Source organism: Microcaecilia unicolor, chromosome 2, assembly GCF_901765095.1.
Source record: "Microcaecilia unicolor chromosome 2, aMicUni1.1, whole genome shotgun sequence".
Lineage (NCBI taxonomy): Eukaryota > Metazoa > Chordata > Amphibia > Gymnophiona > Siphonopidae > Microcaecilia > Microcaecilia unicolor.
In genome coordinates, this window is record NC_044032.1 from 367640422 (window position 1) to 367666669 (window position 26248).

The window sequence follows — 26248 nt, forward strand, 5'->3', positions numbered from 1 at the left end:
TACAAGCAGCCTATTCCAGATTTTTGCACACCACTGTAGACTGTGGCAAGTTGGGAACATGTAACTTCCTTACACCCTCAAGCCCCTTTCTGTCCCCTCTCTCTCCCCCCACCCCTGCAAGCTAAATGTGGTTTTCTTTATTCTGCAAGGTACTGAAACATGAACTGTATTGTTAGCAAACCTTTTATTATAGATGAAATGATGTAGTCCTTGGATGTACCTATGTGGGAGTCGCATTCAAGTACATAAGGAAATTAACTAGAAGACCATGCCGTATCTCCCTCCAGCAGGTCTCCTGTAGCCGCTGTTCAGTGTCTGATATTGCTCCCAAAGCAACTGCCTGCCTCCTATGGTTCATACTAGTTCTGCCACAGGATTGATAAATACTGCAGCCACTCTCAAGAGAAAAAAATTTAAAACTGGAACAAGTTAACAATTGAAGGGAAACACAGTACCAGCTCTTGTTTGGTTTCTGAAACAGGACGACAGGTGGACAAAATCAACCCCAGCACTGGTTTTGAATCTGTTACTGTTGAAAGTAACTTTGTAACGGAGACCCTAAAAATGCATTTAAAAAGTAGTATAGAGTAAGAGACCTCAGCTTGAAAAAGAAAACCTGTTGATTTCTTGTCTTCAGACATTTCACTATTCAGTTAGCATTCAGCTTGTACAGAAGGAATAATGCTCAGTTTTACAAAAGTGTGTGCAATAATTTCTAATGACTTCCATTACAGTTTTGTAATGCACAGTACAGGAAGCAAGAGGTGATCACCTATTCCCTCATAATTTAAGTTCTGCCCTCTCAAATGCAACATGATTGTGGGTGGGTGGAATTTCAAGCTCCAGTTTCCCATGTTTGTTTGAGATCTATGTTGTCTGCTTATATTTTACTGCTTTAAAAACTGCTGCTCCTTTAGGGCTGATGATTTTTTTTTTATTTTTAGGTTTCAACCAAATTTCTGGTAAAACACCCCTCTGCAAAACAGTGTTTATCCTATAGCAGGGGTTCTCAACTCGATCCTCAAGAAACACCCAACTAGTCAGATTTTCAGGTTACCCAGAATGAATATGAGAGAGACTGGCATCCAGTATAGGAGTACATGTAAATTCATCTCATGTATACTCATTTCGGATACCTTGAAAAACAGCCTGCTTTGTGTATCCCAAAAACTGGGTTGAGAGCCCCTTTCCTCTAGTACAGTGTTTCCCAGGTCCGGTCCTGGAGTACCCCTTGCCAGCCAGATTTTCAGGATAGCCAAAATGAATATGCATGAACTTAATTTGCATACATGGCCTCCATTTTATGCAAATCTTTCATGCATGTTCATTGTGGATATCCTGAAAACCTGACTGGCAAAAGGATACTCTAGGACCAGACTTGGGGAAACACTGGGCTAGGGGAGTACTCCGGGACTGTCTTGGGGAAGCACTGCTCTGACCCTCCCTCTGTCTAGGTCAGGGGTTTTCAACCCAGTCCTCTTGACATACCAAACCAGTCTGGTTTTCAGGATATCCACAATGAATATGCATGAGAGAGATTTGCATACAGTGGAGACAATGCATGCAAATTTGTCTCATATATATTCATTGTAGATATGCTGAAAACCTGACTTGCTGAATGTGTCCTGAGGAGTAGGTTGAGAACCCCTGCTCTAGATTCCCCCCCCCCCCCCCCCCCCACATATTCTGTTTTTATATCTTTTGATTGAACTGGAAAAGGTATCCAACAATGGTGGTTGTGTGGTAAAAACACAAATCTACACAGATTGATTAATACTCTCCAGAGCTGGCATAGCCACTAGGCAGATTAGGCATATACCTTGGGCAGTAGAATTTGGGAGGCAGTAGTCTCATGTCCCACCAAGGCAGACTTCCTGTTGAAGGTGGGTGGGACAGCAGCACTTGGTGTGGGCCTGTACTTACAGGGCAATCACAACACCCGTTGTTCTTTAAGCTTGGGGCCAGTGGGGGAGGAGGAAAGGGGGCATCAACAATAGCCTGGAAGTAAAGGGGGGGGGGTGCTGGATACTGGGTAGGGGTAGTTTTCAAGTTTATTATGGGGCTCGTTTTCATAATGCTTAGACTTACAAAGTTCCATAGGTTACCATGTAAGTTTGTAAGTCTAAGTGCTTTGAAATTACATCTCTGTGTCATTTTGTGACACTGGAGTTATGGCAGTATATCAAGACTTCTGTAAATAAACTTGTTAAACTTTCCATTGGTGAGCCATCTAGGCAGTACCAAATGTGATGAAATGCTGTCCACCCTTGGGTGGGGTAGAAAGGGGAAGTGGAGATGCTATGGTAGGGCAAGTACACAGGGGAAGGGGAAACGCTGAGCTATGGGGGGGGGGGGGGGCAATGGTAGAGCCTTGAGCTGCCCTCGCAAGGTGAGGGGAGGATGCACGGCTGAAGGTATGCCTAGGATATTTGACACCCTTGGGCCGGCCTTAGAACTGCTTATTAGCTGAGGAAAAAACACCCACATTTGGAAGTTATAAACACTTTTAACCTAGAAGCTGTGTTTAAAATGTAAATTGAAGTTCAGGAAAGCTGGTCCACTCTCAACTTGAAGGGTTAAGCTGCCTTCTAATTTTGACTTTTTCCTATCCCAGTCATGTTTAGATAACATCTTAACAATTTCTTTCAAAATCCATACGGAACATGAATCAGCAGTTGCAGAAGTGCATGTGCTGTGGCATTTTAGTCATGTTGATAGCTGTAATTCTTCCTAGTCAGCTAATATTTAAGGCACACCCTTTATTGTCTTTTAGAGTAGGTTTATAAATCATGCAGTCAGTGTTTGAAAGCATATAGATGTGATTTCCAAGTATTTTCTTATGTAGGGCAATTTTAAAGGAAACTGTCGTAAACCATATCCTTCAGAGTCTCCATTGCTAATGTGGTACCTTTATTGTATGGATTTTGAGCCCTGATATGTATAAGAAACTTTCATTTTGCTTTAAAGCAGAGGTGCAGAGAGTTGAGGTTCTTCAAAAAGGATCCAAGTTTCATTGGCTTGTGTTGACATCATCTTACAATGTTGTTGATATTAATTGTATTCCTTGTTTTGGTGTGGTGTTTAAGTGGAATTGGAAACAGTAATGGAGAGAATGGCCAGCCCTGATGGGTACCCTAAATCTAAACAGCTCTGACTTGTGTTCGTTAGCCAGTACTACTGCTATTGATTTTTGGTAAAGTCTTTAATTCTTTCCCATACTGATGTGCTTCAACAAAGAAGTGCTTCCAGTCTACCCTTTCAAAGACCTTTTTCTTGTGTGGAGGGAGATCAACATGACTACTGGCTTTTGATCTATTTGGATCATGTTTATCATTATGCCAGTGCTTGAAACTTGTCTTTCTTTACTAAAGCCAGTTTGATCTCCCTGGTGGAGTCCAGATATCAATCCCTCTGCTCTCCAAGCAAGTGCTTTTGCCACCAGATTTCCATGTCCCCTGTTAAAGGGTTATCGGTCCATAACTAGAACATCTATTTTCCAGCTTTCCTAGGAGTGATGTTAGGCCTGAATGCAGGATTTGGTAATATCTCTAAGCCAATCACCTTGTTAAAAGCCTTGCCCATCTAGGGCAGTTCTTCTCAGCTCTCTCCTGCAATCAGGTTTTCAGGATTCCCGCAATGGAAATGTATACAATGGGTCTCCAGTGTACACAAACTTATCTCATGTATATTCATTGTGGTAATCTGAAAACCTGATTGGCCAGGCATGCCTCCAGGAGAGGGTTGAGAACCACCACACTCTAGGGTACTTGTCCTCTTCAGAGACCCTAGCTAGCCTAGCTTAGAACGCTTTAGTTTCTTTCCTTTCTTATTAACACATGAATTTTGCTGCTGTTTTCATTAGATAATTGGACTATTTTACATTTAGATATCCTTAAATAGGTTCCTCTTAAGCTGTACATTTTTTTGAAAATAAATGCTTCACACACATCCTCCTTACTCCCCAGTGGTACCTCATATTCATGTTTTTGTTTTGCTCTTTAGCTCCATCATGATGACTTGTCAGCTTTATCTCCTTGCTCAAAATAGTTGCATTTATTTAGTCCAAGAAATCTCCTCATTTTTGTATGTCTTTTTTTTGGGATGCCTTCAGAAGGTCCACAGTTTGATCCCCAAATTGGGTCTTCTGTTTCATCAGGCTGAATGGGGGTTCTGTGGAAGGGAACATTCACAACCCATTGTGAGTGGCATGCTCTTTGCTTATGGGTGACACCTAATCACCAGATTCAGGACCCATGATGCAGTGCATCAGGGGCTCTTTCTACAGCCTGTAGTGACTAGACCAGGTATGTTGGGAGGCGAGGAGTGGTAGAAAAGAGAGAAAAAAAAAACACTTAAGTGGTTGTGAGTGTGAAGGCTTATGACATTGGATCCCAGTCCTGACTCTGAGCTAGAAGTATAGAAAAGCAGTAGGAAATTACCAGGTCTAAAAAGCATAAGAACATAAGAGTAGCCATACTGGGTCAGACCAATGGTCCATTTAGCCTAGTACTCTGTTTTCCAAACAGTGGCCAAGCCAAGTCACAGGTACCTGGCAGATACCCAACTAGCAACATTCCATGTTACCAATCCCGGGGCAAGTAGTTTCTTCCCCATGTCTGTCTCAATAGCAAATTATGAACTTTTTCTCCAGGAACTTGTCCAAACCTTTTAAAACCCAGATATGCTAACTGCTGTTACCACATCCTCCGGCAGATACGCTAACTGCTGTCTGAGCAGAGCACTTTGAAAGGCATCTACTATCTTCCTACTTCTTTCCGATTCTGCAGATGGAACTTTCCAGTCCATATCCGCCAAGTTGAAATCACCCTGTAATAGCACTTCCCCTTCTTTTGCACATCTGCACCCAGATCTTTATCAAGCTGCTCTGATTGTGCTGGAGGTCTGTAGACAATACCCGTGTGAATAGAGGTTCCATCTTCTCTTTTCAAAGCAATCCATATTGCTTCTTCCTTTCCCCAGATCCCCTGCGTTTCAGTCGCTTTAATATTGTTTCTGACATACAGAGCTGCTCCTCCACCTTTTCGACCATCTCTATCCTTCCTAAATAGATTATAGCCCGGTATGTTTGTGTCCCATTTATGGGAATCATTGAACCATGTCTCCGTGATGGCGACAACATCTAAATTTGCTGCTATCATCAGGGCTTGTAGATCATGAACTTGGTTGCTTAGACTGTGAGCATTTGAGGGTCATTGCTTTCCAGCTACATTTCAGTGGCAGTCTTACTTTGTTTAGTTTCACCTCCTGTGGTATTGCTAAGAAGTGAATTGCTAAGATCATTGTTTTCATTGCTTTCTTTACTACTGTTGTAGCTTATCTTTTGCTGGGGGGGTGACTACATGAATTGACCTGCTTCCAATTGCCAACCCCAGCTTCTAGTTTAAATGCCTGGACATATATTGTCTGAATCTCTCACCAAGGATTCTTTTTCCTGCCACAATGAGATGCAGCCCATCGTTACGATATAGTCTTGTTTTTCCATGTATTGCCTCATCCTCCTATGTACCTATAACCTTCTTGGTAACACCAGGCTTTGAGCCACTTATTGAAATTCTCAGTATTTTGTAGTCTTTCCTCTCCCTTTCCATAAGTAGGTAGAACTTCAGAAAAAGCTACAGTCTGTACCAAAGGTTTTAACTCCTCCCCCAACTCCGGAAAAGCTCTCTATGCTACAAGCAGGGTATTATTGGCTAGATCATTTGTGCGCAGGTGGATAACAACATCAGCATTGGAACCCTTATTCTCTTCTCTGATTATAGTCTGTATTTGCCTGGTACTCTTTCTAGCTGAGGATCCTTGAAGGCATTTTACTTTGCTGAGCCCCTTGAACTGTGTTCCAGAGTTTAATGCCTCTGATAATGGAATCCCCTAATAATAACAATTTTCTGGTTTGAGTTTTATTTGTGCTTTGGGAGTGTCTTTTCTTTTGCGCTACCTTCATTGGTTCTGGTTCTATCTCGGATCTAATTTAATCTCACACAAAAACATTATCTCGTCCATTGGAGCATGTGGCACTGCTGAAAAACGCCATTGAAGAATGGCTACTGTTTATAGATATGGTGCTTCCAATATACAAAATTCCATTCTGACTTGGATCCAGGTTTCGCTTACATCAGCTTCATTGAGTGGTATAAGCAAAACACTGGTGCTTCAACATGGTGCATTCATTAGAGATGGCCGGACAACTTTGCCTATTCACTCTAGAAAGCTGCTGCTTATCCCATAACAAGGAAAAGATTGATTTCTTTGTGATCCTGCCAGGTATTTGTGACCTGCATTGACCACTGTTGGAAAACAGGATGCTGGGCTAGATGGACCTTTGGTCTGTTCCAGTATGGCAATGCTTATGTTCTAGTTAACGCATGCTACACATTTTCTCTTTGTTGGGTGTGTTTGACATTCTGTCATTCAATTAACGTACAGACTTTGGAGAGGTATTGTTCTTTTAATTATTGGCCATTAATCCACAGTAACTGCAAAATCTTATCATAAATGAGTAAGTAGACCACAAATAGGCTCATTCTGAACATAGATAAGCCGAGTAGAACACTAACAGAGCAATTCCATAAAATGGTGCCTACAGTTACTTGCCACTAATAGACTGGCACCTATGTACACTAAGGGCCTTATTCTATAAAGGTTATGCTTCTAAATTATGAGCATACGCTATGCTCCAAAATAGATTATGCTCCTAATTTAGGAGCATACATTGAGTAAATTATACTAAAAAATTAGGAGCATACATTTTAGGATTATAACCTTTATAGAATAAGACCCTAAACTCTGTTCTATAAGGTAGCATGTAAGTGCCACAGTGCCCAATGGGTGTGCTCTGGACGTATTGCCAGTTACACCTGTCGTTTGTAGAATGCTAACTTATGCCCACAATTGACATGGTGTAAGGGGTGCACCGTTACATAAGAACATAGTAACATAGTAGATGACGACAGAGAAAGACCTGTACGGTCCATCCAGTCTGCCCAACAAGATAAACTCATGTGCTGCTTTGTGTATACCTGACTTTGATTTGTATCTGCCATTTTCAGGGCACAGACCGTAGAAGTCTGCCCCGACTCCCACCACCGGCTCTCCCACCCAATCTCCGCTAAGCATCTGTGGATCCATTGCTTCTGAACAGGATTCCTTTATGTTTATCCCACATATTTATGAATTGCGTTACCGTTTTCATCTCCACCACCTCCCACGGGAGGGCATTCCAAGTATCCACCACTCTCTCTGTGAAAAAATACTTCCTGACATTTTTCAATCTCATTTCATGTCCTCTAGTTCTACCGCCTTCCCATCTACGGAAAAGGTTCGTTTGCGGATTAATACCTTTCAAATATTTGAACGTCTGTATCATATCACCTCTGTTTCTCCTTTCTTCCAGGGTATACATGTTCAGGTCTGCAAGTCTCTCCTTATACGTCTTGTAACGCAAATCCCATACCATTTTTGTTGCTTTCCTTTGCACCGCTTCAATTTTTTTTTTTTACATCCTTCGCAAGATACGGCCTCCAAAATTGAACATAATACTCCAGGTGGGGCCTCACCAACGACTTATACAGGGGCATCAACTCCTCCTTTCTTCTGCTGGTCACACCTCTCTCTATAGCAACCTTCTCACTACGGCCACCGCCTTGTCACACTGTTCCGTCGCCTTCAGATCCTCAGATACTATCACCCCAAGATCCCTCTCCCTGTCCGTACATATCAGACTCTCACCACCTAACATATACGTCTCCTGTGGATTTGTAGTCCCTAAGTGCATCACTTTGCATTTCTTTGCATTAAATTTTAATTGCCAAAACTTAGACCATTCTTCTAGCTTCCGCAGATTGTTTTCATGTTTTCCACTCCCTCCCGGGTGTCCACTCTGTTACAAATCTTGGTATCATCCACAAAAAGGCAAACTTTACCTTCAAACCCTTCAGCAATGTCACTCACAAATATATTGAACAGAATCGGGCCCCAGCACCGATCCCTGAGGCACTCCACTACTCACCTTTTCCTTCATCCAAGCGAATTCCATTAACCACTACCCTCTGGTGTCTGTCCGTCAACCAGTTCCTAATCCAGTTCACCACTTCGGGTCCTATCTTCGGCCTGTCTAGTTTATTCAAGAGCCTCTTGTGGGGAACTGTGTCAAAAGCTTTGCTGAAATATAAGTAGATTATGTCCATAGCACGTCCCTGATTCAATTCTCCGGTCACCCAGTCAAAGAATTCAATGAGATTCGTTTGGCACGATTTCCCTTTGGTAAAACCATGTTGTCTCAGATCTTGCAACTTATTGGCTTCCAGGAAATTCACTATCCTTCAGCATCGCTTCCATTACTTTTCCAATAACCGAAGTGAGGCTTACCGTCCTGTAGTTTCCAGCTTCTTCCCTATCACCACTTTTGTGAAGAGGGACCACATCCGCCGTTCTCTACTCCCACGGAACCTCTCCCGTCTCTAAGGATTTATTAAACAAATATTTAAGAGGACCCGCCAGAACCTCTCTGAGCTCCCTCAATATCCTGAGGTGGATCCCGTCCGGTCCCACGGCTTTGTCCACCTTTGGAGTTTGAAGTTGTTCATACACACTCTCTTCCATGGACGGTGCTATATCCACTCCATTTTCATATGTACTTTTGTCAGTCAATCGTGGTCCTTCTCCAATATTTTCTTCTGTGAAAACAGAACAAAAGTATCTATTTAGCAAATTTGCTTTTTCTTCATCATTTTCTACATAGCCGTTTGCAGCATCTTTCAGTCTCGCAATTCCCTTTTTAGTCTTCCCCCTTTCACTAATATACCTGAAGAAATTTATGTCACCCCTCCTTACCTTTCTAGCCATTTGTTCTTCTGCTCGTGCTTTCGCCAGACATATCTCTCTCTTGGCGTCTTTCAGTTTCATCCGGTATTCCTCTCCGTGTTCCTCTTCTTGAGTTTTTCTGTACTTCAAGAACGCCAACTCTTTAGCCTTAATTTTTTTCAGCCACTTGCTTGGAGAACCATATCGGTTTCCTTTTTCTCTTGCTTTTATTTACTCTCCTTACATAAAGGTTTGTGGCCCTATTTATAGCTTCTTTCAGCCTGGACCACTGACTGCCCTTCCACTTCTTGTTAGTCCTCCCAGCCCATCAGCTCCTTCCTCAGGTATTCCCCCATTTTATTAAAGTCAGCTTGAAATCCAGGACTTTGAGTTTTGAGTGGCCGCCCTCCACTTCAGCTGTCATATCAAACCAAACCGTTTGATGGACACTGCTGCCCAGGTGGGCACACACTCGGACATTTGTGTGTACCAGATCCAGCGTCACATCTACATCCTACAGATTGAAATCTCCCAGCAACAGCACCTCTCTCTTCTTTCCCAACTTTTGAATATCTGCAATCAGATCTTTATCTAGTTCCTCCAATTGTGTCGGGGGGTCTGTAGACAGCACCCACGTGGACAGAGGTTTTATCTCTTTTTAAGGTGATCCATATCACTTCTTCCTTTCCCCAGGTCCCTGTCATTTCAGTCGCCTCAATATCATTTCTCACATATAGAGCTACTCCTCCATCTTTTCGACCATCTCTAGCCTTCCTAAATAGATTATAGCCTGGTATGTTTGCATCCCATTCATGGGAACCATTGAGCCACGTCTCTGTGATTGCAACAACGTCTAAGTCTGCCTCCAACATTGGGGCTTGAAGGTCATGAACTTTATTGCTTAGACTTCGAGCATTTGTGGTCATCGCTTTCCATCTACATTTCCTGGTGTGTGTTTCAACATTAGTGATTTGGGGCTGTCTATTCTCTTTTGGTACCTTCATATCTTTTTGTTCCACCTTCATTTCTTTTTCTTCTGCCTCAGTTCTATTTTTGGGAACATCACAGTGCTGTAATGGAGCAAAAGAATTCTGTAGGGGCACCACTTGTGAGGGCGGATGCTTCTGTGTCACATAAGTCTGCCTGAGCCTACCGTGAACCATCTATTCTTAGGTGGTTTTATCCTTTGAGGCAGTGGTGTGAATTTGGCTTGATTTTGTGCAGTCTTAGAAGTTGCTTTAAGTGCATCTAATTCCTGCTTTACTTTACTGAGCTCCTGTTTTAAACTGGTGAGCTGATGACAGGACAAGCCTTAAGTCTCCAGATGATTGGCCTTGAAACTAAAGCACCACAATTATTACAGAGAATAAGAGTCATCCTGTTTTTTTGGAATGGATATGAACAGGTATGCTATGATGGGGTTAACAGTGTGCAAGATTAACTTTACTCCTCAGCCCCATACAGGCAATCAGAGACAGTTGTAATTAGGGTGGAGTTAATTTGTGATAAGTAGTGTATTTAGGAAAGCTGTTTAGGAAGTGTCAGTCTTGGGGTGGGTTTAAACTTAAAACCTGTGGAATGTGTTTGCTGTAAAACCTATCTGTAGAACTGTATTAAGCCACTTTTCTACACAGCTGGTTGGGGCAAGGGGAAGACAAGGTTAAGAAATGCACCAGAAATGTCCAAAACTACAGTTGTAGGGTAGGGATAGCCAGGAATAAAGCCAGCACAAGTCTTATCTGTGTCTGCCGGCATCAACCCCGCCTCCGCCGTCATTATCCCCCCCCCCCCCCCCCCCCCCCGCGCGGGGCCGAAAAACCGCACTCGGCCAACAAAAGAACCCCCGCCCAGCCAAAATGAAAGCCGCCCAAAAAACCGCAACCCACAAGCGGCATGAAAACGCCGTCGCGGGAAGCCACCCAATTATGCGGGAAACCCGCAGCCCTGGCAACACTGGTGTGAGTTTCTTTCAGGCAGGAGACAAGCAAAGACCTCGAGGCTGCCCAGCTCTTTCAACAGAAGCTTTGCCACACCTAAGCGTTTAAATTGTCTGCAGAAAAACCAGGTGGGGAAGGGGGAGAGCTCAGCACATTTTTAGTAAAAGAGAGAGAGTTCTAATACTTTCTGGCAGTTTTGAAATCTGAAATCTAGTTTTCAGATTTACAGATATCAATAAACCAGTTAGAAACACAACAATCAGATCACAATATTTGCAGAGCAGATAAAAAACATTAAAAACATAACGTTGCCATACTGGGACAGAAGGTCAGTCAAGCTCAGCATCCTGTTTCTAACAGTGGCCAATCCATGTTACAAGTACCTGGCAAGATCCCAAAACAGTACAATACATTTTATGCTACATTCCAGAAATAAGCAGTGGATTTTTCACCAAATCCGCTTTAATAATGGCTTATGGACTTTTCTTTTAGGAAATTATCCAAACCTTTTTTAAACCCATCTAAGCTAACTGCTTTTACCACATTCTCTGGCAACAAATTCCAGAATTGAATTACATGTTGAGTGAAGAAATATTTTCTCCGATTTGTTTTAAATTTACTACTTTGTAGCTTCATTGAATACCCCTTAGCCCTAGTATTTTTGGAAAGAGTAAACAAGCGATTCAGGTCTACCTGTTCCTATCCACTCATTATATTATAGACGGTTATCACATCTCCCCTCAGCCATCTTTTCTCCAAGCTGAAGAGCCCGAGCCACTTTAGCCTTTCCTCATAGGGAAGTCGTCTCATCCTCATCGCCCTTCTCTGTACCTTTTCTAATTTCACTATATCGTTTTTGAGATGCAGTGACCAGAATTGCACACAGTATTCGAGGTGCAGTTGCATCATGGAGCGGTACAAAGGCATTATAACATCCTCATTTTTGTTTTCCATTCCTTTCCTAATAATACCTAACATTCTATTTGCTTTCTTAGCTGCTGCCGCACACTGAGCAGAGGGTTGCAACGTTTGATCAACGATGACGCCTAGATCCCTTTCCTGGTCTTTGACTCCTAAGGTGGAACCTTGCATCACGTAGTTATAGTTCGGGTTCCTCGTTCCCACATGCATCACTTTGCACTTTCTCACATTAAACGTCATCTGCCATTTAGATGCCTTTGCTGACATTATGAACCTTAGCACAAAGATGCTGCTGTTTAATTGGTGCTAAGCACACAGCAGTGGGGTACCTAAACTGAGATGCCAATTTCAGACCTGCTGAATCTCCCGCTTTTGTGGGTCATTTCCTGCTTTCCTACTGATGAACTGGGATCTCCCGCTGAGCAGCCTTCGCTTCCAGCGTTAGCAGGAGAAGCCTTTCTAAAATGGCCTCTTTTGCTGCCGCTGTAAGGAAAAACTACCACTTGTGCCACTATGGGCTGGTCAGCCCCCTTCACAGCTGTGCAATTTATAGAATTGCCCTATAAATACCATTCTGTTCCAGTTGTCATATATATTTAAACATTTGTGGTACTTTTTAAAAAATAAATCTGTATAGTTTTATTGCTGGGGATGTCTGCACAATTGAAGGTGCTTGCGAGTTTGTACGGAATATCGGAACAGGTTTTGTGGCTGCCGGAGCACCGAGATGGTGCTGGTTGCTGGTGGTGTTTGTTGCCTCAGCTTTTGATCACGTGTTAATTGTAGTCTTTGAGCATTGCAAGTGTTGGAACGGTGAATTTGGCTGCTGTTTTTTTCCGGGATCCCTCAAGGTTCTTTGCTGTCAGCATTGCTGTTCAATAGGTATTTGCCAGTACCTGCTCATATTTGTTTTTGGGGTGTGCGCAGACCAGAGATGGGACCATAGATGTTTATAAAGGCACACGAATATAAGGATTCTCTTTTTTAGTGAAGTGCTTATAGCTGTCAAACGTCAATCCTTTTACCTTCAAAAGTGATGATGAAGGGTCTGTGGAAGTGTAAGACGGGTGTGCAGTGATCTTTTAAATAGTCATGTCCTGAGCTGGGGTATTAGTGGAACTCTGTTTCTTTTGCAGACTCTTAGCAGTGAGACATACTTCACTTGTGGTCAACAAATGGGAATACTGAAAATGTTGGGTGTGGTGTTTTTTTTTTTTTCGTTTGTTTTCTAATGCTGTTCTTTTTTTTGAATTGGACTGTAGGATTGATGTTGACAAGTCTCTCTCTTTTCCTGTTTTGTTCTCAGTAGATTTGTCCAGAGAACGACCTCTGGAGCTGAAAATGGATCAGGCCTTGCTCCTAATTCACAATGTGGGTGGTGAAAGTTTCACAGTGTACTGGCTTTCTGATCATTGTTACCAGGTCAGGAATGTTTTCAATTTAACAAATGTTAACTGCAACTGTAATTTCTCAGTTTCAGGATTGTTTTGAAGAATTCAAACGTAGTTTTGCCTCTGTGAAAATGACTTCCTTCTATTACCCCATGTTTTGTTATCTCAAGGTGAAACCCTCCTCACCCCCCCCCCCCCCAATATAGTTTAGTCACAATCCCTTATTTTACATTGCTACTGACAGATTAAAAAAATATTAGGTTGTTTGATAGCTGCTCTTGGTTTGTGTGTGGGGGTCCTACTCAGTTTTGGATTGTCCTGTATTTGCACAGGAGAAGTTAAGGATTCAACTGAAAAATTGATCCATTTTGTGCCCCCACCCCCATACTACTACTACTGCATACGACTGATAGTGCTATAGAAATGATTTGTAGTAGTAGTTTACCGGAACTAGCATTGGTAGTCCTTTCATCTTTCTACCTCAGAGGCCTAAACAATCTCCTACAGGTCACAGCTGAGCCCCACTGGCCCTGACACGATCTACAGTCCCATGCAGTGCTGTACTTTGTCAGATTTTACATCTTTATCTAGTCTCTGTATTAGTTGCTGTTACTAGCTGGAAGCTTTATAAAGTTAGGGTTCACTGACCAAATCCTGAACGGGGGATTCAGCAGGAGCTGCAGAACTTGATTCCCACTGCCAGCTCAGGTGTGCTAGTTGAATTCATTGTTAGTTGATTTAACTCGCTTCTTTCACATTTGTCTTGTACTCTATATGAAAGTTGGCTGAGAATGTAATGTGGCTTGTTGATATGAACAGTCTGGTTGAACGTTATATCCAGGTGGATCAGTGAGGAGTGAATTTGATGATGCACAGTGGTGTACCGAGGGCAGGGCGGTGGGGGTGGTCTTCCTCCAGGTGCACGCTGCAGGAGGGGTGTAGGGAGCAGCCGCATGGCTGTCAGCTACGCTGGTTCCCTACTCCCTCTGCTGTTACTTCCTGTTCCGGAGCAGAGGGAGCAGGGATCCAGTGGAGCCGACAGCCGCGCAAGCTGCTCCCAGCACCTCAACAGGTAAGAAGAATACACCTGGGGGGGGGGGGCCTTGGAGGTGATGTGCCGGCGGGGGGGGGGGGCGGACGACGCTGCACTAGGGGAGGGGGTGCAGCAACGGTCCACCCCAGCTGGCAGCTGATCAAGGAACGCCACTGATGATGCAAATACATGTAAAACTGGAAATTAATATTTAAGGAAAGATATTAAAATGTAATAATGTGTATTCTCTATCTGCTCTGTGTGCTTCTTAAGTGTTTGTATCAGAGACTGGTCATTGTTCCTGGGGCCGTGACGTCCAGACCATTCAACGTGGCAGCTGTTCCTGTTGACTCCCAGCACCCAGTCACCTTGCAGCTTAATGATACCGCCAAAAACCAAGAGATGTGTAGGTGTGTACATGGCGTCGGATGCTGCATGCTTGTTACGAGAAAGATTGAAATTGACAGACTCACCCTTTGTCCTGATCCGCACAGAGCTGCTGCGAAAGTTAAACCAGCCTGCATCAGGTCCACCCCATGTCTTCACTTTATCAGCAGGAATACATTGCTTGAGTGTGGTGGTTGCTCAGTTTGTGGTGTTGATCAACAATCTTTCCTATCCTTACTGTTTTGCTCCTTTTCAAAAATATTTTCAATCAGAAAACTGTTAATAGTTCTCCAGTATTCTTCCATCTGCTTCTTTTATACTTCTTTCCTCCTTCCTTCTGAACATTTTTCTGATTTTGCTGTTGAGGTTTTCTCTCTGTATAAAGTAAGCTTTTACTGAATGAATTCCCCACCCCTTTTCTCTTGATTTGTGGTCCATCTTTTGCCCTTGAATCTTTCCTCCTAAATTCCTCATTTACTACTAATTCCATTTTAGCACTTCAGAATTGCAAATCTTTTTCTCAAGAAACATTTTTCTGACCCTTTTCTCTCTCTCTCTCAACATTTGTTTCTCAAGCATGCATCCTTCCACAAAAACACTTTCTGGTCAATATTCAAAATGATTCAATCAGCCAGAAATGGTCGCTGACCGGTTAAATTGCTTTTTCTGGGTTGTCTACTAATTTTCAGAGGCACTTAACTGGTTATCGGTGCTGAAAATTAACAGCGCCTAAATGAAAGCCGGCTATTTTGGGGGCATTCAGGGGCGGAATTGGCATTTTGCCAGTTGTGCCAATGTTCAGCACTTAACCGGCTAGGGTAACCACATAAATGGGACCGCATAAAACACACTCCTGTCCTTTATGTAGCAACCATGGCCAGTTAAGTTCTGAATATCGACTCAGGCTATGCGTTAACCAGTGCCACATAAATGAATCGGAGAAAATATTTCTTCACTCAATGTGTAATATTCTCTGGAATTGGTTGCTAGAGAATGTGGTAAAAACAGCTTAGCAGGGTTTTAAAAAGGTTTGGAAAATTTCCTAAAAGAAAAATCCATAAGCCATTATTAAGATGGGGAAAATCCACAGCATATTCTAGAATAAGCAGCATAAAATCTGTTTTGCTGTTCTGGGATCTTGCCAGGTACTTGTGACCTGGATTGGCCACTGTTGGAAACAGGATACTGGCTTGATGGACCTTCTGTCTGTCCCAGTATAGCAATGCTTATGTTGTTGTGTTGTCAGTGAGGCAGCTGTTAACCTGGAACACAAGTTCCTCTTAAGTAATGCTAATACATCTTTTTCTTAGACTTTTTTGCATGTTAATTTACTGGATATATTCTGCTGTACAGTGTACCAACTATGGTTAGTACTGTAGAGATTTGTTTGTTAGAGCAGTATCAGATTAGAGCAGTATGCCAATCTATAATGGGGTGAATATTCAGCCATCAATGGCGAGCATTTTGCCGATACCACTGACATTATTCCCAGATATTCAGTGCCGGGTCGTGTCCGGGCTTCAGCACTGAACATAAGAATACAAGCATTGCCATACTGGGACAGGCCAAAGGTCCATCAAGCCCAGTATCCTTTTTCCAACAGTGGCCAATCCAGGTCATAAATACCTGGCAAGGTTCCAAAACAGTACAATACATTTTATGCTGCTTATCCTAGAAATAAGCAGTGGATTTTCCCAAGTCCATCTTAATAATGACTTATGAACTTTTCTTTTAGGAAATTATCCAAACCTTTTTTAAACCCTGCTAAGCTAACTGATTTTACCACATTCTCTGGCAACCTATTTCAGAGTTTTATTACTCACTGAGTGAAGAAATATTTTCTCTGATTTGTTTAAAATTAAAACTACTTACAAGCTTCATTGTGTGCCCCCTAGCCTTAGTATTTTTGAAAAGAATAAACAATTCATGTCTACCTGTTCCACTTCACTCAGTATTTTATAAACATCTATCATATCTCCCCTGAGCCTTAGATCACACAGTAGATCACATGCTAAGTTATTTTCTTCTGGTTGTCACTGTTCTGGGATGCAGGCACATTTCAAGGATATCAACATGGAATTAAAAAAATTGAAGGCATCAGCCCCAGGGAACGTGAAGCTTTTGGGGTATTCTGATTTTGTTTTGTTTTTTGGAAGGATGACGATTTTTATCCTGGTTTGAACCCATATATCTGATGTCTGAACTTCTATTCCTTTTTATCTATGTAATGAAGGGCTTCTGTTTTTAGATGTTTTCTAGCTGGTTAGCGCTTCTAAAAATGGGTGTTCATGCCACAGGTACTGTTGCTGAGTACCTTTTGGAGTCTGAGATGAACACTTGTATCACTTAGGAGTCGTCGGCACTAAAAAGGCACAAAACTGAGGGGAGGATGCAAGACAAGCCAGGAAGAGGTGATAGAACAGGTGGTGGTTTTCCAGTGTCCAGCCAGCAAATACCACCTGGAATTGTTTTGCTTTGGGGTATTTTATTAGTGTTCATCAATTAAAACCTAAAATCGGAAGCCCTAAATATAAAGAGGAGTCAGTTCTTTTTGTAAAGAAATTGCTGCCGTATCTTCCTTCCCTCTCATTCAATTTGGACTGCTTGTTTTCTGTTTCCTTCTGCTCCTGGGTTCTACAACACACACATCTCCGCTGTTTCTCACTGCAGCTAGTTGACTTTGAGGCTTATTTTCAAAGCACTTAGATTTACAAAGTTGCATAGTAACCTGTGGAACTTTGTATGTAAGTCTAAGTGCTTTGAAAATGAGCCCCTTTCTGTTACAGATACAGTTCCCTGCTATGTTCCCCTTCCCTGCTTGTTGTCCCTTTTTTCCCTCATTAAACCACTGTCCATCCTGTATTTTGGACCCTTTTTGTCCCTTGCTGAAATCAGCTCCTATGGTTCTGCCCTCTGTAACCAGTTGCGCCCCACCCGCTCTGAACTCTCCTGTAGAGAATGACATGGGGATGGGGATAGATCCCATGAGAGTGGAGACAAACTTTGCCCCCGTGTCACTTTCTACTTTGAAGCCTGTTAATGAACTGGACTGTTATTTGTTTGATTGACGCAGATGACAATATTTGTATTTTTTGGAAAAACAAGCAAACATTGCTGGCCACAACTAGCAAAATTTGCATAGGGAATCCTGTATATTCCTGTTTCCAGCACATCTTCTAAGAAGACATCTATTGCAGGAAGGACTGTGGAAGTCAGGAGAGCGAGACTGAATCCTGAGATTGTTGATGACTTCTTATTCATCCACAGATTAAAAAATCATAACAGTGCTTCATAGGGCTTATTTCTCCCCTCTGGGGCGTACAGAACGGGTTGTATTTTGTACCCCTAGCCAATTTAACAGGGTGGATTAGGATTCTTCGGGGTAGTAGAAGTCAGCTATTGTTGGGGTTGGAAGAGTAAAGGGTGGTGGGGGGTTTATTATAGCTTCTCATTGTTATTGTTTTCTGTTTGTAATTTATACACAACAGTTACACAGCATGTTCCTTTTTATACTGTAATAAAAAGATTTAAATATAAAATCATAAGTGTTCAGGCTTCTGCAAATGAGAACAGAGCCCGTGGGGACGGAGCCAGAACCCGCAGGGACGGGGACAAATTTTTATTCCCATGTCATTCTCTACTCTCCTGCTCTGTAATGCATAGGATCTCACAGACTCCTCATGCTTGCTTTCTACAATTTGGATTTCTTGTGTGCTCATTTGCTTTTGGTGTGTTGTCAGCACAGTGTTATGTGCACTTGATCCTTTCTTCCATCTGTGTGCTTAGCCTTGTCTTAGCCATTCATTGGGTCTGGGCCAGGAGTTTAGTCATTCTCCCTCTCATTCTTTGCAGGGTGCATTACAGTTTTGGAGAGTTCGGGAACTACTCCTTGTGGGTGAGACAGAGCCTCTTTGGTGGAGTGAGAGCAGTTTCCTGTGAGTTGATCGTGAACAAGAGCCCTGTCAGCAGCTCTCTCCGTATGTGATTTTTCATTTCTTTCTTTTTTTTTTATAATGCAGTTCTGTATTTAAATCATTTTTATTAGTAAGACATGAACACAAACAGCTGCAAGAAGGACAATATCCAAGATATATATGCAGTCTATCCCAAAGGGATAGACAGCTGGTAGTAACATGATGTTTCGAAACTAGTCATTCCTTGAACATTCCTTCTTTTACTATGACTCCAAACAGTGTCAAATAATACCCCCCCCCCCCCCCCCCATCTACATCCCTGGGATGTTACCCCAATTCATTTATCAAACCAGAAGAACATTTTAACAGTTCCATAAATGGGAAGTTTGAGATCTGGCTGCATGCCACGGGGGTGAGGGTGACCCAAAAGGGTTCCCAAGTCTCGCTGAAATGTCAACCCCCTTTCACCGAAGTAATATCTGTGACTCCAAACCTCTTCATGGTGAGCAAGGGTATCATTTCAGCGCATTACAACACAAGCAATGGTGTTTCTTCACTTAGTCATAGAAGCAATATTGCCTTCTTGGCCATTAGAATAGCTTTTCCTAGAAAACCTTTAATTCCTTTAGGAAGAGAGCCTTTTTCAAATGAAGGAGAGCTCCGGAATGAGGGGGCATATGACAAAGTTAAGAGGGAATAGGCTTAGGAGTAACCTAAGGAAGTATTATTTCACAGAAAGGGTGGTGGAGGCATGGAATGGGTGGAGGTTGTGGAGTCGAGGACTATTCCAGAGTTTAAAAAGGCATGGGATAAGCATGTGGGATCGCTTAGGAACAGGAAGAATTAGGGGTTACAGAGGATGGGTAGACTGGATGGGTCATATGGCCCTTATCTGCCGTCATGTTTCTTGTTTCTAAGAGGAAAAGGAATTTTATATTCCCCAAACAATAACTCAGGTTTAACCACAATTTTTAAATAACACACATCAACCATTACACTTGGAGAAAATAAGAGACCATAAAAATAAAACAGAATAATAAGGTGGTAATAATAAAGGGAAATTAATACATATTAATGCCGTACCCCAAATCCCACAAAAACATAAGAGCAGAGTTAAATTTGGAGACTATCAAGGAAATAAAGAGTAAGAAAAGGAAAACAACAACAGCTTAAACATTTTACTGAGAGTGCTGCACTTTTCTCTAGTCTTAAGGAGTTTATATTCCCTCTTCTAGTTTGTGTTTGTTGGTTTTAACTTTCTTTCATTCTGCCTTTTCACAGTCTCTCTTTTAATGAGGTGATTTGAGCATGCAGGGATTAAATGGTGAGCTCTAATAAGTACTCTTCTGGCATTCACCCTGAGGCAGCAGGTTTTGCCTACAATTAAAGGGAAGTTTTCTTGAGTTTTCTGTATTATAAGGTGGAGCTGGGATTATTTTTCTGCTGGCCCCTTTGAATGCTAGTTTTGGTTCTGACCTACTTGCAGCCGTCTTGCCAACACCTCTCCACCACTTCCAGGATGTAATCCAGCTACATCTCTTCATGACATTAAATCAGAGTGGCAGATTTTTCTCCAGAAAATGTCATCCTTATCGTTTGGTTTCTGGTGCCCCCTGAGTATTCAACCACATGCTGCTACTGCAGGTCCTTGGGCCCCTCCTCACCTAGTGTCTCTGATTCTGCCCCCCTGTTTCATGTCACTGCGCCCCTTTCATTTGTTTGTGCTTCAGTTATACTGTCAAATTGCCTAGGACATCAAGATGGTTTATAGTCCGTAGTATTCAGTCAGAAAGACCCTAGACAGACAAATTACAAACACAGTATAGGGGGAAACGAAAGGAAGGGAATGTAAAAATAGCACCTCAATAAATCACTTTTAGTACAACGGTGATACAGATATAAAGGAATATATTAGGAGGGACTCTGAAAATCAACAGAACAGATGAAAATGGTTACTCTGTAGGCAAGGTGAAGGCTATTGTTTTCTTTGGTCTTGGTGCTATATAAAACAGATGTTATTCTGCTAGCCCTTGAGGTGGCTCCTGTTGCTTAACTCCCACTGGCTTTGGTCCTCTTTCTACCAAGTGGCCTTCACAGTGACCCCCAACCTGTTCACGTATCTGTGACCTCCCACAGCTCTGTGACATCCTCATTCATCAACAAGTATTTCAACAGAAAGACACAGAGCTAAGTTGGTGATTCACAGGGAAAACAGGAAGTAACTGCCAAACCAGTTTTGCTGGCCACATAACTAACAAGTCGGAACTACAAAGATTTAACATTACAGAATGGTCCCAGATTCTTGGTTACATCCTTTGTTTAGAAGTAAACACAAATGCTGGCAGGCACTTTATCCTGTTTCTGATCTGTGCATCTGTTTTAATGCAATCCACAAGTGAAAGGAAGTGATACAAATGATTTTGTTTCATTAAGTGTTGGTGATTTTTATTTTTTTTTTGGTTTGTTTCGTAAGGAGCTTCTTTCCCTTGGTTGCATGTTAAGCCTACGCCGTATTAGTACAGAAGCAAATCTGAGGGAGATTTCCTACTACAAGAGCTTCTTTAGCAATGCTGAATGAAAAGGCCCTGATGCCTTTCCTCAGACTGATAAGGTTAGGGTTTTGATACAGATCTGGCCAGGGCCTCTGTCCCCTTAGCAGCTGCAAATAGGGGATTACTCTGTAGGGAACATGCATATTAAGCAGTAAAGTGTGCTCCTGCTTTGGAGTATAATATTTTCACATTTGTATGGCATATGAAAGGTGAGTACCCCAAGGATCTGTACGACCGGTGCTATTTAACGTATTTATTATTGATCTGGAAATGGGAATGACGAGTGGGTGGTTAAATTTACAGGTGACCAAAATGGGATGGAACTCCTCCCATCTGAGGAAAGGATTTATAGGTAATCCCACCCAGCCTCTAGTTAACCAGGAGTGCACAAACTCGCCTCCTCCTGACAGAGACATAAGGGACACTTTTAACCCAGTAACAGAGGAGAGCCTTGACAAAATCCTAAGAGACCTTCGACCAACTACCTGCTCCCTCGAACCCTACCCATCAAAGATAATGCAGCAGGCATGTGTGGGCCTCATAGAAGGTTCCTCTAAAATTGTGAACTCCTCTCTTTCTACTGAGCAACTACTAACAGCATTAAAATGATTAGTGGTTCACCCTTTGCTAAAGAAAAACAACCTTGATCATGACAGACTTGAAAGTTAGTGGCCAGTATCCAACATTCCATTTCTAGGGAAACTCATAGAACAAACAGTCTGTGTTCAACTCACTGATTGGCTAGAAGAGAGAAACTGGCTAGATCCATGTCAATCTGGATTCAGACCCGGTTATGGAACAGAAACGGTCCTCGTATCCCTACTAGATGATCTTCACAGAAACTGAGACAGAGGATTTGCCTCAGTGTTAGTACTGCTAGATTTCTCAGCAGCTTTTGACACTGTAGATCATGATATCATGCTAGCACAACTGGCAGAAACGGGTATCAATGGAACAGTACTTGGCTGGTTCAGATCCTATCTATCAGACGGGCAACAATCCATAATATTTGGCAGCACCTCATAGCCACCATGGGCACTGACCTGCGGGGTACTGTATGGATTGATACTGTCACCCATTCTGTTCAATATTTACCTCTAGCCGAGCTGATTTGGTCAATGGACACTCAGTTCTTATCGTAGGCACCCTGTGGAAATGTTCTAAAATATTTTTCTGTGTGGAAAGCATGCTTTACATGTGGATAAGATGAGAGCCTATTTTGGAGAAACAGGGTGATATGATACAGACGTTCAACTATTTGAAAGGTATTAATCTGCAAACGAACCTTTTCCGGAGATGGGGAAGGCAGTAGAACTAGAGGACATGAAATGAGGTTGAAGGGGGGCAGACTCAAGAAAAATGTCAGGAAGTATTTTTTCACGGAGAGAGTGGTGGATGCTTGGAATGCCCTCCCGCGGGAGGTGGTGGAGATGAAAACGGTAACGGAATTCAAACATGCGTGGGATAAACATAAAGGAATCCTGTTCAGAAGGAAGGGATCCTCAGAAGCTTAGCCAGCGGTGGGAGGCAGGGCTGGTGGTTGGGAGGCGGGGAATAGTGCTGGGCAGATTGTATAATGCTGAAATGAAGCTTGTGGGATTGTGGATTCCATTGCAGCATTTTGCTTGCTCAGTAGGAGTTCAGTGTTAGGTTTATTCTGTGTGTTTGTGCTTTAGTAGTCGTATGTTTTGTGATGATTTTTTATCTTGTACTTGTCTTTAGCTTTGCTCTGTTTAAAAAAAAAAAAAAGCATAAAAAACCCTTTGCTCCCACTCCTTCCTGTTATAAAAGATAAATTACCTTGTGCTGAGCTGAAGGATGTGTCCATTCTACCTTGTGGGCTGATGCTCAGAAGCAAACGCGGGCGCTAGAGGCCATTAGCGCTGGACTAGCGCCCGAATTAGTGAGCACAGAATGCTGATAGGCTCTCATGCGGGAGACAATGTGTACACTAAAGATTAGCACAAATAGCATGTTAATGTAGTCAAATGAATGATAATGAGGTCATTTCCTTTTCTCTCCCAATGCTCAGAGAACAGCGCACAAAACAAAGCAGCCCTTACCTCTAAAAAAATAACGCCAACTCGGAGCAGGCGTTAGGATATTTGAAGGGAGGATTTCTCATGATCCTTTCTTTAAATTCTGCTGGGATTTATGTAATTTGGAAGCAGAAGGAAGCCTGTGTGAGCCCCTAAGCGCTGGTAGTGAGAAACAGATGTGTGCCAGTCGGAGCAAACCCAAAAGTGAAACACACATCGGTACCTGTTTCCTGAGCTTAAATATAAACCTTCCAAGTAAAAAAAAAAAAAAAATGAAACACTTACATTTAAAGGTGGAGAAAACAGACGCCAGTGTATGCTTCACATTCAGATTAGTCAGCTGCATGCACACAAGAGCTGAGCTTGCCACGAAACTCATCTGCTCGTGTGCCAAGCACATTCCCTCCCCTTGCTTTCACTTTTACAGGGCACGTATAAATAGAGTATCATTTCCTTTGAGCATTGGCGAGCTAGGTTTCTGCAATATTGGCTTACCACAGGAGTTCTAAACATTGGCCCATTGGCTTTGCTAGATGATCCCTTTGTTTGATGACCAAAATCCTGAGGCCAACAGGGAGCACTGCCGTGTGTCTCTAAGACCAGATGAGAGACCCAACTAGCAGGGAAAATCAAAATGTGTATTGTGTTTCTTCATTCAAACTACAAATTTGGGACCCTGTTTACTAAGTCGCTCTGTAGGTGTGCTAACTTTTTAATGCATGCTAAAAATTAGTGCTTGCTAACGATAAGACACCCATTATATTCCTATGGTTGTCTCAGTGCACGCTACAAAGTTTGCTCGCCTGCAGCGCGGCTTAGGGCTTTTTTTGAGGGGGTACTGAGTACCGGCACCTTTTCCGTTGTCTGTTAAAGTTGGCCCATGGTCCCCAAGTTTTAATGAAAGAGCTAAGGCTCTACACAACAATTCTGCCTTGCCATAGATTCTGTGACTGGTTGCAGGAGGCCTGGCTATTGTGAGGTGAGTCCCTCGGGATCACCCCACTCCTAAAGAGTGACCTAGCATTTGAATACCGGCACCTTTTTTGCTAGAAGAACCACACTGGGCTTTAGTATACAGGGCACTTGGTGTAGGAAATACCAATTCCCTGTTTCCATGACCCTGGTTTAGGTTCACCTCATTTTAGGTGGGAGTGTGTAGCAGGGAGAAAAAACATCCCTATTCTAGTGCTGGCAGCTCCAGCAACCTGCGATCTTGTAACAAGGTCTTACCAATATCAGTTTGTTTATATACCACTGTATCCCCTAAAAAGGATTCACTATGGTTTACAACAATCAATTGAATGCAGCATAAAATACATAAGAAAAACCTGTTACTCTGTCCACTAATGAAAATCGAGTGGCTCTGATCTATTCTTCCGTGTCTTCTTTTCTCCCTTCCTCCTGCAGCTATTCTCCTCGCAGTCCTTTTTTATGGTGGAGTCGGGATTATCTGGACATTGGGATACTTTGTGGTGAGGTAAGCGTCGTCTGTTACACTTGAAAGAGAGCGAGAGAAAATATTCAAAAACTAAGAATAAGAAACTAAAATGTCCGATAGTATAGGACTTCATACACTCATAGCAAACTCCCCCCCCCCCCCCCCCCCCCCCCCACATAGAGCCCATTCAGAGTGAATGGGCTGTGTCGTCATTAGCACACGGCAGCCACTAATGTGGCTTAGTAAACAGGGGGGTAAGTTTCCAAATATTGCTTCAAGGTACATAGTAAGTTAAATACTATGTACTGGTATTTGAATGTGTTTTACCGCTTTAATCACATATTGCCTATATCTGGGTTATTCTTGCTGTACACTGCCTTGAGTGAAGTTCTTAAAAAAAGCAGTAAATAAATGCTAATAAATATGGAGCCCTCCTAGTTAAGAGGAGAAAGAAAGCAAGTGATGCCAGACCATGGGGGCAAGGAGCAGAAATTCAGGAGCCAATAAGTATGTGGAGGTAGGGTTACCATATTTTGTCCCCCAAAAAGGACATATGCCCCGCCTCCACCCCCTCCCCATCACCCCCCTCCCCTTACTAGAGCCCTGGTGGTCTAGTGACCTCTTCGGGGCAGGAAAGAGCCCCCTCTTTCTTGCCCGGAGCGCTGCCCTGCATGCAACCTTCCTGTTGCTGATCTCGGCGCCGATTCAAAATGGCCGTTAAGAGTTGAAGTCTCGTGAGGTCCATTTGTCCGGATTTCTGGACAAACAGACAGCCCGTTTGTCCAGAAATCCGGACAAACGGGCAGATTGGCAAAACCCGCCCGGTTGCCCGGACATGTCCTCAAAAAGAGGACATGTCCGGGTAAATCCGGACATATGGTAACCCTATGTGGAGGGCACTTAGACATCTGAACTGGAGAAGGGACACAAATGTTTGACTTAGCATGTCTGCCATGGGGCTGTCCCAGTGATCTTCCTTGGAAGGCCAGCTGGCCAAAGGTGACCTCACCCCTGCAAAGCCCCTCCCAGTGTAGCCCCCATTGTCCTCCCAGGTTTTTATTTTCTGAGTCGGGAATCTGTACTGGGTCACAGGGATCTGTACTGGGACCGGTGCTATTGAACATATTTATAAATGATCTGGAAATCGGAACAAGTGAGGTGATTAAATTTGCTGATGATACAAAACTATTCAAAGTTGTCAAAACACATGCGGCCTGTGAAAAATTGCAAGAAAACCTTAGGAAACTGGAAGACAATTTCATCCAAATGCCAGATGAAATTTAATGTGGACAAATGCAAAGTGATGCACATTGTGGGAAGAATAATCCAAATCATAGTTACTTGATGCTAGGGTCAACCTTAGGACTCAGCACCCAAGAAAAAGATCAAGGTGTCATCGTGAATAATACGCTGAAATCTGCTGTGTGTGTGGCAGTGGCCAAAAAAGCAAACAGGATGCTAGGAATTGTTAGGAAAGGGATAGAAAATAAGACAAAATATTATAATACATCTGTATTGCTCCATGGTACGACCTCACTTTGAGTATTGTGTTCAGTTCTGGTTGCCGTATCTTAAAAAAAGGTATAGCAGAATTAGAAAACGTTCGAAGAAGAGCAACCGGAATGATTAAGAGGATGGAACTCCTCTCATGTGAGGACAGGCTGAAGAGGTTAGGAATAACATGGGCCCCGCTGCAGATAACTTGAGCTAAGCTTTAGTAAACAGTGGGGTTATTTTCACAATCCTGTTGTTCTATCGTATCTATCTATATGTTCCATCTTTGCTTACACCTTATGCTGTCTATTAAAATGTTTAA

The 26248-nt window shown here is 42.7% G+C and overlaps 1 protein-coding gene across 4 annotated transcripts in view; it reads left to right on the top strand.

Annotated features, from left to right (window-relative positions):
• HGSNAT (heparan-alpha-glucosaminide N-acetyltransferase) overlaps nt 1-26248 on the top strand; it is a 108576-nt gene that overhangs the window by 2233 nt on the left and 80095 nt on the right. For 2 of the 4 annotated variants that reach the window (XM_030194548.1, XM_030194550.1), the window contains exons 2-5: nt 12985-13100; nt 14376-14512; nt 18342-18466; nt 24402-24471. In XM_030194548.1, the coding sequence (XP_030050408.1) occupies nt 12985-13100; nt 14376-14512; nt 18342-18466; nt 24402-24471 (448 nt within the window). The remainder of the gene's footprint in view (nt 1-12984; nt 13101-14375; nt 14513-18341; nt 18467-24401; nt 24472-26248) is intronic. The other 2 variants (XM_030194549.1, XM_030194551.1) reach the window with 1 other exon arrangement.